The 13,587-nt window shown below is 46.6% G+C and overlaps 2 protein-coding genes and 1 long non-coding RNA gene across 5 annotated transcripts in view; 1 reads left to right on the forward strand and 2 right to left on the reverse strand.

The window, feature by feature from the left end:
* Positions 1 to 1,082: 1,082 nt before the first annotated feature.
* LOC127004945 (uncharacterized) lies at positions 1,083 to 3,678 on the reverse strand. 2 transcript variants are annotated; one of them, XM_050873249.1, is made up of 2 exons: positions 3,259 to 3,678; positions 1,083 to 2,244 (listed from the first exon to the last, which is right to left on the reverse strand). In XM_050873249.1, the coding sequence occupies exon 2, from the start codon at positions 2,239 to 2,241 to the stop codon at positions 1,816 to 1,818; it is 426 nt and encodes a 141-aa protein (XP_050729206.1). In that variant the 5' UTR covers positions 2,242 to 2,244; positions 3,259 to 3,678; the 3' UTR covers positions 1,083 to 1,815. The 2 variants fall into 2 exon arrangements, with proteins under 2 accessions (XP_050729206.1, XP_050729205.1); XM_050873248.1 differs by having other exon boundaries at positions 3,263 to 3,674.
* A 903-nt stretch (positions 3,679 to 4,581) lies between these two features.
* LOC127004948 (uncharacterized) lies at positions 4,582 to 7,091 on the forward strand. The gene is made up of 2 exons (XR_007758123.1): positions 4,582 to 5,571; positions 5,658 to 7,091. It is a non-coding gene; the product is annotated as an uncharacterized LOC127004948 (long non-coding RNA).
* Positions 7,092 to 7,094: 3 nt separating this feature from the next.
* LOC127004947 (nephrin-like) overlaps positions 7,095 to 13,587 on the reverse strand; it is a 29,803-nt gene continuing 23,310 nt past the window's right edge. The window contains exons 19-26 of one of the 2 annotated variants that reach the window (XM_050873251.1): positions 13,139 to 13,252; positions 12,435 to 12,576; positions 11,731 to 11,889; positions 10,790 to 11,148; positions 10,515 to 10,647; positions 9,186 to 9,761; positions 8,625 to 8,749; positions 7,095 to 7,667 (exon numbers count right to left, since the gene is read on the reverse strand). In XM_050873251.1, coding sequence (XP_050729208.1) covers positions 7,101 to 7,667; positions 8,625 to 8,749; positions 9,186 to 9,761; positions 10,515 to 10,647; positions 10,790 to 11,148; positions 11,731 to 11,889; positions 12,435 to 12,576; positions 13,139 to 13,252 — 2,175 coding nt within the window. In that variant the 3' untranslated portion in view covers positions 7,095 to 7,100. Of the gene's footprint in view, positions 7,668 to 8,624; positions 8,750 to 9,185; positions 9,762 to 10,514; positions 10,648 to 10,789; positions 11,149 to 11,730; positions 11,893 to 12,434; positions 12,577 to 13,138; positions 13,253 to 13,587 lie in introns of both variants that reach the window. The other variant, XM_050873250.1, reaches the window with a different exon arrangement.

Genomic DNA, 13,587 nt, shown 5'->3' on the forward strand with positions numbered 1-13,587 from the left:
CACAGTCAGGCTGTGATCAACGAACCATTACAGCATAGTGGCTTATTTTTTTGCTTGACGTAAGGAACTATGCCAACATGGATTCTGGGATAACTTTAAGGATAAGTTTCTGGACACGCTGGATTCTGTCGATCCCCTCAAGGAAGTTTGTGTCAGAGCATAGAATGTGAATTATGTCGGAAATAGTTGACCTCATAGAGCTAACTGACTAATGGGGAGCTTATGCCCTGGGGTGTGTCACCTCACTCACTGCCTTGCCAACCCAGACCACTCTTATTTCTTACATTCATAAGCTGCTAGTTTTCCTGCCCTATCTTGCTACAAACATATTACTCCTTAATTAAATGTAACTTTATACTACCTAATTGGAAAACTACATGAACGGAAGAATCAATGGAATTCCACAAGGTCTGTAGGAAGTGAATGCAACATACTGATCTTGTTCATGTCTCAGGACACTCAGGTGGATGACATAATGGAAGGATGAACACTTTCTCAGGCCGGTCCATGCTGTGCTCTGTCTGGGTGCAAGCAAACCATCCACACTCCGGGAAGAAACAACACACCTGGCAAATTTGTAAATGACACCTAGTCCACAGATTTTACTTGTCATTTTAACACTCAGTCTGCCACAATACACGTGAATGTCATCAAAATGAACCTTATTGCACGGGATGTTCTAAAGTTCCGAATGAATTATGTACTGTGCGATCTAGTCTTCCTGTATGTATACTGATCGGCTGGCAGTACATACAGTTTATGGTGTGGCTGACTTAAACCCCTTTTAGAGCAAGAATGATTGAGTGATTGGGCTAAGTATTCATGGCACCCTAACTACAGTGGTTATATGGCACCATTTCTGAGCATTAGCTATCATCATGCCACTAAAGGCTGATAGCATAATCATCAGCCTTCTAGATAAAAGCTTGAACATGCATATTAATTGTCTTACAGACTGAACTCGTCACGCCCTGCAGTCCTGTGCCTCCATGGCATGGGCTTGCTGCATGCTACAGGCATGCACTATGGGAAGGCATATTCATTGTGGTCAGACGCTGGTACAGTTTAGAATACACAGAATGTCAACGGTATTTCCTTTATTTGTGTCAACAATGTGAATAAAAAAGATAATTGCCCTTAAATAACAACATTTCTTTGGTCAGTCATGAGGCTGGTGGTGAGCCAGGCTTGGCAGCACTGCCTTGAGGGGCTCCTGCACTGCCACAACCCTAACACAAACACCCTCAATGCCAACACAGTGTAACAAAGGTGAACAGTGACTTCAGTGTTACACTGTGGCTTGCTCCTGCCCACTGCTGAGCCACCAACTCATACTGACTATCAAGCATTTATTCTCTCTGGACAAACATCCGAGCAATAAAAAACTTACGATACAAAAAGTATTACAATGCACAATGTTTGGCTTTTACATCCCTGGTTGTGAGATTCTGCTTGGCCTCTGAGCCTCACCCACTGAGATGGCTTGTGCCCAGCTGAAGGGGCTGGCAGAGTTCAGGGCTTGGCCCCATTGAGCACACACACGGCTGACCCCTCACGGTAGCCGCTGCGAACACCTCCTGACACAGCTGAGTGATCCATGACCTTAACTATGCATTGCACACTACACAAACACAACTAACCACACACACAAACACAGACACACAGTCACAGAGGGCCACCATACATTTTGAACTAGTACAGAGCTCTGTCCTCTGTCCTTTCACATATTTGGGAACAAGAACTCTTGCTTTCACATTTGCATTGAATGAATGGGAAATACTCCCTGACCTTCAACAAACTACAAGTGTTACTGCATTAGAGGGGAAGCTTGCCTGTCCTGCGAAGCCGCTCCAGGTGGAGGTGGTGGAGCAGCTTGTTAAAGGCAAAGTACTGGTGGTTATTGGTGGGGTTGAGGTCAGGGTAGGTCATACTCAGGGACTCCGGCAGCTCCCTCTGCGATATCATGTCCTCCAGCTCACGCATGCCCTGCGGCGCCCCTCCCTGGCTCGGCCCTGGCAGGCTTGCACTCGCCTGGCCCAGGCCACAGTCTGGGAGTGAGGCGCTGGCTGCCAGGCCGTTGAGCAGCCTCTCCTGGGTGAGGCCCGGGACAGACGCACCAGTTGGCAGGGCGGAGCCATTCAGCACGTGATTCAGCATCTGTGAGGAGTTGTCGAGGTGCAGGTTGTTGATGCGCTTGGTGAGCGGCTCCTCCTCCGGCGTCTGGTCTCTCCCCCGCTTCATCACCTGCCATGACCAACAGTCAGTCTCCCTAAACTACAACTAGGTCATCTGCACCAATTTGAATGGCCTTCAAAATGTTTATTACACCCAATACTTCCAGCTTAGCTCCTGAGACAGTACGGTAACAATGTCATGAGAGGACGCGACCTTAAGCTCTAGGGAGCCAGATTTGAGACCCACAAGAGGAAATTTTATTGTAATTGTTGTTGTAATAGTCTACCCTTCTAACCTCATAAGGGAAAATAAGGACGTAAACCGAGATGAAGAAGAGAGAAGAGGAATGGCCTACTCGATTGTGTCAAAAGCTTTGAAGACTGGTATGATAACTTTGAGGGATACAGAATGAAGAGGCTCACAAGCCTCTTTACTGATAATAACAAGAGCTTATCAAATACTCATCAGAATGGGACTTTGCTGTAAATTTATTAAAAAAGGTTTGTAAAATGTAGTAAAATGCACATAAAAAAATTGGGGTGTTGCTGCAGCATGAGTCTACATCCTGCCAGCATGACTTGCAGGATGCATGCACCATCCTGTTCCCTGGTGATGATTAGCAGTTACCAGACAGCCTACCTGATCATCAATACAACAACCACAGTGGCTGCAGGGACCTTAAGTACCAATATCTGGATGAGCAAAGGTGATGGCAGAAAGGCAAGGTGGAAATTCTCTTTGTCCTCAGGAAGACTGACTGAAACTGAATTAGCCAAGTCTTGTCCAGGGTGTTTACGGGTCTGACAGGATAACAGAGCACAGGTGTAAGGGACGGGTGAGTCAGGGAGCCCCAGTAAAAGTGTGTGGCTGGGGAGGGCGGCGGGAGGAGAAGGAGAAACAAAGTGAAACGTATACCGTATAAGATTTAGGAAGAAAAAAGTGAAACGTATACAAGATTTTGGAGGAGGACGAAAAAAAGTGAACCAGTGTACAAGATCTGGGTGATGAAGACCAAACAACGACCACACGAGAAGGACTGCTACAAGGGCTGCTCCCTCCCTCAGACCCTGAAGTGAAGTGTACCTACTGACGCGGGCGGCGGCGGGTGCTGTCTGCTGGTCGATCACGCGCCTGCCGCTGCTCTCCTGCTGCCTCGTGTCATGGCAGGAACCCTCCCGCCGCGACGAGCCCGGGCACGGCGCCGCCTCCCTGTTAGTGCATGGCGGGGCACGGGCGGCGGCTGTCACGGGCGGCGGGGCGGCACGGGCGGAGCAGGCTGGCCCGTCCCTCACCCACGGACGTCTTGCTGCCCCACACACGCTCCTCCACGTCCTATACTGAAGCTCATGCGGTTTAAATACGAAGTTCCAGGTTTTCTTTTGTTGCTGGTCGTCAGTGTGTGTGCGGGAGACTGGCCGCGGGGGCTGAATCTAAAACTGTCCAGAAGTCGAGACCCTCAGTTGTACGGCAGCGGGGCCATCTTGACAGGGACCCTTTGGATAAATATTTACTCCACATTTTTTTTCAAAATATTTAATCAGAAGACCAAATCCGATGGGAGCATCACTTCAATCTCAAAATTTATTAGAATAAGATATATTAGACTGTTAAAGTCGTTCCTGTAGCTACTGGACAGGTGAGGCTGGCCCACCTGCCTCACGCAGGCGTCACGGCAGAACACGTCGCGCAACAGAACTATAATTTTATATGCTACTCAGCTGCAATTCATGGGGTGGATCAGTAACACGACAGGTACAACGGACTCCTACGGCGTCTGCTGCAGTAACCGGTGTGTCGCCGCCTTTGCGTTGATGATCGAAGCTTCCCATGAAAAGAAATATTGAAGTCGCCAGTTTTATTTAGTGTTTTGATTTTTTATCCAGTGTCTCGGATTCGTCTATCCCCGGGCCAGCTAGAGCTCTCTACAATTTTGGAATCCTTAAGCTCTGGCCAGGGGAGGGCTGTCATTTGCAGACCTGCCCCCACTGAGCTGCAGGGCCTTCAGCTTCGGTCAATACTATATACCTATTGATTTCTTTACCGCTGCCGAGACACGCGGACGAGCGGCGGTTGACGCAGCACGACGCGACAAATCGTACAACTACTACTACCATTCTTTCTAGCCTTATAGATCTGCATAAGGGAGAGCCAGGTATTGCGTCCTCGAAAACACCGGACAAAACAAGCGAGTCGACCACTGGTGTTCGCGCGTCATTTATAGGGAAGCGACCACGACCCACAAGATGCATGCTCGTCATCACATAAGAAACACCTAACACAACAACAGCCCCAGGAAGCAAATGCGTAGCTAATATGGACCTGAACCATGTTGAAGATTAGCCCCCCACCCCCCACCTCATATCTCTCTCTCTCTCTCTCTCTCTCAATAAAGCACCAACCCATTCTCCGTACTTTTTATTAAGACTGCTCGTGAGTGTTGGTATACAATGCTCTCTACGTCGTATACAAGGTGTGTTGCACTTATAAGAACGTATATACTATTACATAAAGGCGTGGGACTAGAAGTGACACACACACACACACACACACACACACACACACACACGATAGAAAACAAGGAATACAAGATACAAATGCTATACCTCGCTAACCTTACGAGCTATACACTGGAGGAGGAAGAGCTAGGAAGAGGAGGAGGAGGAGGAGGGGAATGCTGTGGGTTGGTGGGCCATTGTGATATGTGCTGGGAAGAGAAGGAAAAGGAGACGATCGGAGGAGGAGGAGGAGATGGACGAGAGGTGAAATAAAGAAAGATGTCGAAGATAGGTATGTGCTAGAAAGAGGAGGAGAAAAACGTGGTAATAAAGAAGAGAAGAAAGATGAAAATGAGGTATGAGCGGGAAAGAGGAAGAGGAGGAGAAGGCAAATGAGGAGACATAATTGAATCGAATTGAAATATTTATTGTTGTAAAATACAACAAGATGAAGATGAGGTGGAGTAGGATATGGAGGCAAAAAGGAAACAGACTGCTTGGGGGGGGGGGGGGGGGGGGGGTAAAACTTGCTATACTGGGGTGTTTCAAAGTGTTTCATATTGTGTTTCAGACCACATGGAATCAGGGTAGACTTGTGTTGCTGGTTTCTGCATGATATCAAAGAGTCAATCACACTACACAGGCTGGGCGGTAACAGTGGGACACGGAGGCACGGAATGTTTCAAATGTTTCAAAAAGTTTCAGTCTATCCTAGAAAATGAAAATGGGAGGATATCACCGAATTCACTGAGTTTTAAGAGGTCAGTAAAGTCACGTGGTGTTTCAAAAAGTTTCACTGCGTTTTGGGATGTTAGTAAATGTTTCAAGTGTAAAATGTCACGGGTTGTTTCAATTATATGTTTCACTGGAGGATATCACCGAATTCACTGAGTTTTAAGAGGTCAATAAATGATTCAGTGTTTAAAGTCACGTGGTGTTTCAGAGTTTCACTGCGAGAGTATCACCGATTTCACTGAGTTTTAAGAGGTCAATAAATGATTCAGTGTTTAAAGTCACGTGGTGTTTCAAAGAGTTTCACTGCGAGAGTATCACCGATTTCACTGCGTTCTGGGATATTAATGTTTCAGTGTAAAATGTCACGGCCTGTTTCAGTTATGTTTCACTGGGAAAGTATCGCCTATTTCTTTCGCTGGGTTTCAAGGGATCAGTGAATGTTTTAGTGTTTCAAATATGAGTTTCACTGGGAGAGTATCACTTATTTCACTGGGTTTTAAGAGGTATATAGTTTTAATGTAAATAGCCACGTGGTTTTTCATAAAGTAGTTTCACTGGGAGAGTTTCACCGGACTCATTAATGTTTCAGTGTAAGAGCTAAGGGGTGTTTCATATATTAGTTTCACCTATTTCACTGGGTTGTAAGAGGTTTAAAGAAGTTTCAGTGTATATAGCCACGCGGTTTTTCATAGTTTAACTGGGAGAGTTTCATTGGACTCATTAATAAGTGTTTCAAGGTAAAAAGCTATGGGGTGTTTAAGATATCAGTTTCACCTATTTCACTGGGTTGTAAGAAGTTTATAGAAGTTTCAGTGTATAAAGCCACGTGGAGTTTCATATAATAGTTTCACCAATTTCACTGCCTTCTATAGGTGATCAATTAATGTTTCCGCCAGTGTTTAACGTCATGGAGTATTTCAAGACATAGGGCCGGATTCTTAAACATTTCTGCCCCCAAACTCACATATTTGTCAAGGCTTTCGTAGGAGTTATGAGCATTTTCAGGGGTAGTTGAATGACCCTGGTGCTAGTTCAACTCTTCCTCTGTACCGTGAATCAAAGAAACAACTCCTTAGAACCCGATTGATCTCCTTTTTGGCCTTTGGAAATAGTTGATGTGAAAGGTGGAAGCGTTCAAGAATACCGACGATAGTTTCAGCCACACTAAAGAGCTCAAGACCCGTATTCTCAAACCTCTGGGCGCCCAATTACACATATTTGACAAGGCTTTCGCAGGCGTTTCGGGCATTTTCAGGTGTAGTTTAATGGCCCTGGTGGTTGTTTAACTCTTCTTCTGTACCATGAATGTGAAAAAAAACTCATGAAAGCCCGATTAATTTCCATTTTGACCTTTGAAAATAGTTGATGTGCGAGGTGGAAGCGTCTGAGAATACCGCCCCAGGCATGTCTTGGTATACGATAAAAGAGGTTCTTCAAAATGATTCACCCACACGCCGAGTCGAGCAGCGTGGCGCACTGCTTCGGAGCGCTCGAGACAGGCGCGGCAGGAGTCACCTGGGCCCCGGAGAGACGGGAGGGGGGGGGGGGGGGAAATGGACGGGAGGATTGACGGTTTGGATAATATTATAAAGTAGAATAAATATTGCCTTACTTATGGACTAGAAAAGTGATATTGGACTCTCTCTCTCTCTCTCTCTCTCTCTCTCTCTCTCTCTCTCTCTCTCTCTCTCTCTCTTACTTCTTCTTTTCCACCGTCTTCCCCTTCTTCGTGGACCCCTGGCGGACGTAGTCATGTGGAAACCTTAGACGGGAGGTGGAGGCGGCGAAGGTGGAGGAGGGCGGGGGTGGAGGTAGGGGTGGCGAGGACGTGCTGTTGTCGTTATTTGCGTTGTTGTTCGGGATGAGGTACGCTGGGACGGCTACTATAGGGTCACGTGATCCAATTTTGCTGTTCGTGAGATTGCCGCTTCCTCTGCTGTATAGATCTTGCTGGGAGGACCTCGTGGTATTGCTGTAGCCTCCTCCTCCTCCTCCTCCTCCTCCTCGAAGTATTCCTCCTCCTCTTGGCCCTCCTAGTAACCCTCTTCCTCTTCCTGCTGTTCCTGTGTCCTCCTGTTTCTGTTTCTGCTGTGTCATCCCGTAGCCTCCATCGTCCGGGTCCTGCTGTGGCTGCCGCGTGCTATGCTGTTGTTGCGTGTCTGGCGTGTCTGGGGTGTCGCAGCGTCGCAGAGGGCCGTGGAAGCTGCTGCGGCGCTGTTGGGTAGTGGTGTGAAGGTCGTCCTCGTAGTCGCAGCAGTCGGCCTGTCGAGAGAGTGTGTGTGTCGAGTGGCAGACTGGATGCATCGATTACTTATCCATCTTATAGTCTTCCAAATATGTCGAGGCCGGTCTGGCGTTGGCTCCCGCGGGTCCTTTCCTCCCCTCTGCTCTGCCACACAGTCCCAACACCTATCTCTTCCTCTCATATGTAAGCTATAGGTAACATATGAGAGGAAAAAATAGGTGTTGGGACTGTGTGGCAGAGCAGAGGGGAGAAATGGACCCACGGGAGCAAACGGCAAAACGGACTTGACATATTTAGAAGACTATAGTATTCATTCACTTATATATTTCTTTTATTTTTCCTTCTCTTCTATTTGTCGTGCAAGTGCTTATTTATGTTCTGTTGGTCTAATTTCATGCAGCTTCACTTTATGTCTATATTAAGGTCTTTCGTATTAGCCATGCAGATGAAATTCAGTCGCATACGTTGAGTTTTCCTTCGTGTAACATTCATGCAGGTTGATACAAATTTACAGAGCAGTTCTTCATCTGTTCCACTATGTAGTCTATTTGTTTGTCTTGCAGTTTGGTTGGTGGTCTTTCGTAAAAGCCGTACAGATGAAATTCAATTGTATATGTAGTATTTCTTCATGCAACATCCATGCAGGCCTATACAAAATAAAGTATATAATTGTTCATCTGTTCTTCTATGTATTTGTTTTCAGTGTGGTGGCATTCTATAAAGCATGAAGAAGCGAATACCGTCTTATTTGTTACAAGGGTTTCCTACGTGTGGTGTTCGTGCAGGCCTCTAAGCAACACAAAGTACATCTCATCACTTCTTCTACCATGCCTGTTCAACCTCTTCCTCTCGTGTAACTCCATACATAACAAACGAGTTTTATCATGCAGCTCCAGAATAAAGAAACACAGAAAGAAAAGAAGAATAGTAGGAAAAGGATAAAGAGTTGCACTGGTAACAAACAAAGGCCTCACCTGGCACTCCCTGGCCTGCAGTCTTCCTGTGCGGGGCCGCTGCAGCGTGGAGAACTGTGAGGGCTGCTGCTGAGGGGCGCGGCGGCTGCGGGGACCCAGCGTGGCGTACCCCAGGGGAGCAGAGCCTGAGAGGGGGTATACAGGGGGTAGATTAGCCTTTATAATGAGGGTAAAAAATTATTGTATGTAGGCCTATAGGTATAGTGAGAATATTAAGTGATTTATTTTTGTTATTAGTTATTTTGATTTGTTGCTGTTTTATGCATCTCTTCATTTCTAGGTATTTCAAGTTAAGTGTTTTTAGGAGTGTGTTTAAATCTAGTGGCCTTATTCTTTTATTATTTTTTTCCTATTCTTCATTCTTTTAGTATTCCTCTTTTTGTGTAATTTCTCTCTTTCTGTAATCCTGTTTCTCTCGTGTTTTACTTCCCCACCTACTTATTTTTCATTCTTTCCTTCTCTCAGTCTTTCCTTGCCTCTCTATACACTCTTTAAATACACCCACACACACTCTCACACACACACCCACACCCACCCACACTCACACACACTCACACACACCTGTCGAGAAGGAGGGTTGCTGCTGGCCACACCTCGCCTCATAATAATCCGCGCTGAGGCTGTAGAGACTCGACGGATTGAGACTCGCATACGACTGCCCTTGCTGCATTGAACTTGGCAGGGACTGGGGCTCTCTCTGGGGGCATGGGCGGCTCTGGCAGGGGTGCATGGAGTAGTTGGGGCAGCCAGGAGGGGGGAGGGGGCGAATATACCCTTGAGAGTATGTGCGCGAGTGACTGCTGTGGAAGGATGCAAGAGAGATCTGGTCGTCTGGCGTGGCTGCGTCAGACCCCCTTCTCTGCTCTTGCTGGGGGAGGAGACCCGTGGAGGCGGAGGTGGGGAGGCCGGGGGAGGCATCGTAGGTGCTGGAGGTCAGGGAACACACCTCCGGGTTGTGGTGGTGGTGGTGGTGGTGTGGGTGCAGGTGGTGATGGTGGTGGTGGTGATGGTGGTATGGGCTGTCACCTCCTGCTCCTCCTCCTCCACCTCCACTACATGCTACTACTCCGCCTCCTCCACCTCCTCCTCCACTTCCCCTGCGCTCGCGACACGGGACTCCTCCGTTCTCTCTCACTCCTGGAATAGAAGAATGGAGGGAAGGAGGGAAAGAGAGAGGGATGGAGGAAAGGAAGCAGGAAGGAGAGAGAAGGAGAGAAATATAGAGTGAAATATAACAAGGAAAGGAAGGAGGAAGGAGAGAGAAGGAGAGAAATAAGGAATGAAATATAGCAAGGAAAGGAAGGAGGAAGGAAAGGAAGAAAGAAGGATGAAGGGAAGGATGAAGGAAGGAAAGAAGGGAAAAGAGAAGAAAGAAACAGAGAGAGAAAAAATGAAATACAGCATGGAAGGATGAAGAGGGGAAGGAAAAAAGCAGAGAGAAGAAGGCAGAAGCAAAGCAGGAATGGTAGAGGGAGGAAGAGAAGAGGTCAGTTTTAATCCTCAATTCAACTATTCTTTTTTTTCTTCTTGTTATTTTTTGCATCAGTGGAGGAAGCACAAGAATGAAGCATAAAAAAATTGAAAAACAAACAAACAAGAAAACAAAGGACACACGAGTTTGACATTTCTGAAAGAATATATTACAAGAATTGGTTCACCAATAGAGTGGTGGACGAATGGAACAGGCTTGGGGGCCATGTTGTGGGTGCCAATACCGTAGATACATTCAAGAAGAGGTTAGATAAAGCCATAGATGGTGAGGTAAGGTGGGGTTGAGTGTACAGGAGCTGCCTTGTATAGGCCAACCGGTCTCTTGCAGACTCCTTACGTTCTATGTTCTTATGTTCTTATGTAGAACAGTAACTATTTCAACTCAGCAATATACTCTACCATTTGCTACTGCGTTCATTCCTCCAGCGGCACCCTTGAAGGAGGTGATGCTGCCCCTGCGTAGTGGCCCGCCGTTCTGAAGGGGCGACGCATGCGGCCCCACCTCGCTCTCCCCTCCGTCACACGCCTCCACCTGAAAAAAAAAAAAAAAAAAGTGAGAGGAGACACACAAAATAGAATAAATAAATAAATAGAGAATACATAACTAGACTAGATGATAAATATATAAATAACTTACACCTTAATAAGCAATAGAATCAAAGGATGGGACACACCTGACAGCCACCTGCCGGGAGGGGGAAGACCACCTGTTGTAGTTGTTGTTGTTGATGTTGTTGTTGGTTGTTATTATTATGCTGCTGAGGCTGGAAGGAGTTACGGTTGTGGTGGTGAGGATGGTGGAGTAGCAGCGTGGTGGAGGCGGTGGTGGTGGCTGGTTGCTGCAGGTGGTGTTGTTGCTGCTGGGGTAGTGGTGGTGGTGGTGGAGGTGGTGGTGGTGGGCTGGTGGTGGTGGTGGTGGCAGCGAGCGTGGTGGTGGTGGTGGAGGTGGAGTTGGAGTGGTGTGGAGAGGTGATGTTGTTGGCTCCACTGTAGCCGTCGAGTGTCACCTCCATTTTGGTGGTGGAGGGAGAGCCTGTGGAGAGGTGGAGGGAGAGAGGAATGAGTGAAAGGAGAGAGGGATGAATGGAGGAAGATAATGAAAGAAAGGGTGATAAAAGAAGGATAATAATGGAAGAAAGATAATAAAACAAGAGTTGAAAGTGAAGGAAGGGATAATAAAATGAGGAGAGGAGAATAGAGGGAAACAAGTGAGAAAAAGAGTAGAAACAAGCCAATAAAAGATTTAGGAAAGGAAGGGAACACGGAAAGGAGAAATGAAGGGAGGGAAGAAGATATGAATGGAGGAAAGAAGAAAGGATTAAGGGAGGGAAGGATGGAGAACGGATAGAGAAGCAAAGAAAGAGACATAGGAAAGAAGAACAGCGGGAAAGAATGGAATAAGGAAGAGAAAAATTAGAGAAAGTGAGGAAAAGGTGATGAAGCAGTTGGCATACCTAGCTACGGATCCGCTCGACTCACAACTCGAGGGCCAAAGTGACTGAGATGACAACTGAGGCCATGTGCACCTATAGAATATGCCCCTAACTTTACCTTTACTCTCTCTCTCTCTCTCTCTCTCTCTCTCTCTCTCTCTCTCTCTCTCTCTCTCTCTCACCTGTAGTCAGCCGTGTCCTGGCCCGGCGCCGCACAAAGCAGGCGATGATGGCAATGTTCAGCAGCAGTAGCGAGCCGCCTGTCAGGCTCATCACCACCAGGATGAGTCGGGGCACACGCCAGCGCCCCGCCCCAGCCCCTGCCCCGCCCTTGTCTGGCTCTGCTACACACACACACACACACACATGGATGGTGAGGTGAGGGAAGGAAAAAAAGAAAGGGAAAAAATATGGGTGTTAGTAATTTTTATCATTATTATTATTATTATTATTATTATTATTATTGTTAGTGATATTCCTTTTTCTCTCCTCTTTTCTTAACTTCCTCTTTATATACTGGGCTGACTGAGTGACTGAATAACTGACTGACTTTCTGATTGACTGACTGACTGATTGACCAACTAATTGACAATAGAGGAGGAGGAAATAGTGGTAGAAGAGAGGATACGGAGGAGGAGGAGGAGGAGGAGGAGGAAGCAATGGTAACTATCTGCCTGACTAACCAGGTGATGGACTCCGTTTCTTCTTCCCTCCCTTTCTTCCCTTCTTGCATTAATATCCTATCTCTATCCTTCTCTCCCTTCATTTCTTCTTTCCTTCTCCCCTTTCTTTCCTCTGTTTTTTCACCACATTTAACTAACTATCTAGCTAACTAACTACCTAACTAACCAACCAATCAACCAACTGCCCTCCCCAAGCCACTCACCGGGCAGCGTGGCAAGGAGGGGCGGCGCCAGGAAGGGAGAGGCGCCCTGGTCATTGGTGGCCCTGATGGTAAAGAGGTAGTGCCGAGCTGTGAGTCCCGTCAGTGTGGTGCCTGCTGTGTTGCCCCCCGACAGCTCCACCCTCTGTACCGCCACCAGGAGGAAGAAGGAGGAGGTGGAGGAGGTGGAGAAGAGGGAGGAGGAGAAGGCTTTTGTTAGTGTCTTTCTTACAACACTAAACATCACTACACTTCATCTATTATTATTTTTCTTATTATTATTATTTTAGGAGGAGGAGGAGGAGGAGGAGGAGGAGGAGGAAGAACAGGAGCAGACTTTTGTTAGTGAATGTATTTATAACACTTGTATATATATATCTTACTACACAAACCTATCTATCTATCTATCTATCTATTTACTATTACAATTATTATTATTATTATTATTATTATTATTCCTTCCTGTCTCCTTTACTCTTTTTTTTTCTAACAACCTACTGACTGGGTGACTGACTGACTGACTGACTAACTGCACTGACCAACTGACTGATTGACTGGATGACTGACTGACTGACTAACTGGCTACCAACTTCTACATTCTTTCTTACATACAACAAAACCACACATATCATAATCCCAAACTCCTACACATTACGAAGCTACAGGTAAGGAGTGTCAGGTGTGCATGGTTCGTTAGGGGGCCTCACCTGGTGGTCAATAGTCCCCGTTTCGCGGTACCTGATGATGTAGCCCCGCGGGAGGCCCCCTGTGAAGTTGGGGACCCAGGCGAGGGACACGGTGGAGGAGGTGATGTTGGTGATCTGTAGGAGGAGGAGGAGGAGGAGAGAAAGAGAATGAGAAAGAGGTAGTAGAAAAGAGAGAGAGGATAAGGTGCAGGATGAGGAAGAGGAGGTAGTAGTAGAAGGAAAAGAGGATGAGGATGATGTAATGATAATAAAGAAAGATGATGTATAAGAAGGAGGAGGAGAAGGAGGTAGATGGGGTAGGAAAAGAGGAGGAAGAGGAAAAGGAAGAGGAGGAGGAGGAGAAGAAAATATTAGAGATGTTATTAACTGACATCTTTTAGTATGAAAAGAAAGGTTGAAATACCACACTGACAAAAGGAATCTAGACAAACAACAAGAGATATTAAAGT

This window comes from Eriocheir sinensis, chromosome 29 (genome assembly GCF_024679095.1).
Source record: "Eriocheir sinensis breed Jianghai 21 chromosome 29, ASM2467909v1, whole genome shotgun sequence".
Classification (NCBI taxonomy): Eukaryota; Metazoa; Arthropoda; class Malacostraca; order Decapoda; family Varunidae; genus Eriocheir; species Eriocheir sinensis.

Coding starts and splice junctions, on each gene's coding strand:
- LOC127004945 (XM_050873249.1), bottom strand. CDS start 2,241: ATGAAGCGGGGGAGAGACCAGACGCCGGAGGAGGAGCCGCTCACCAAG.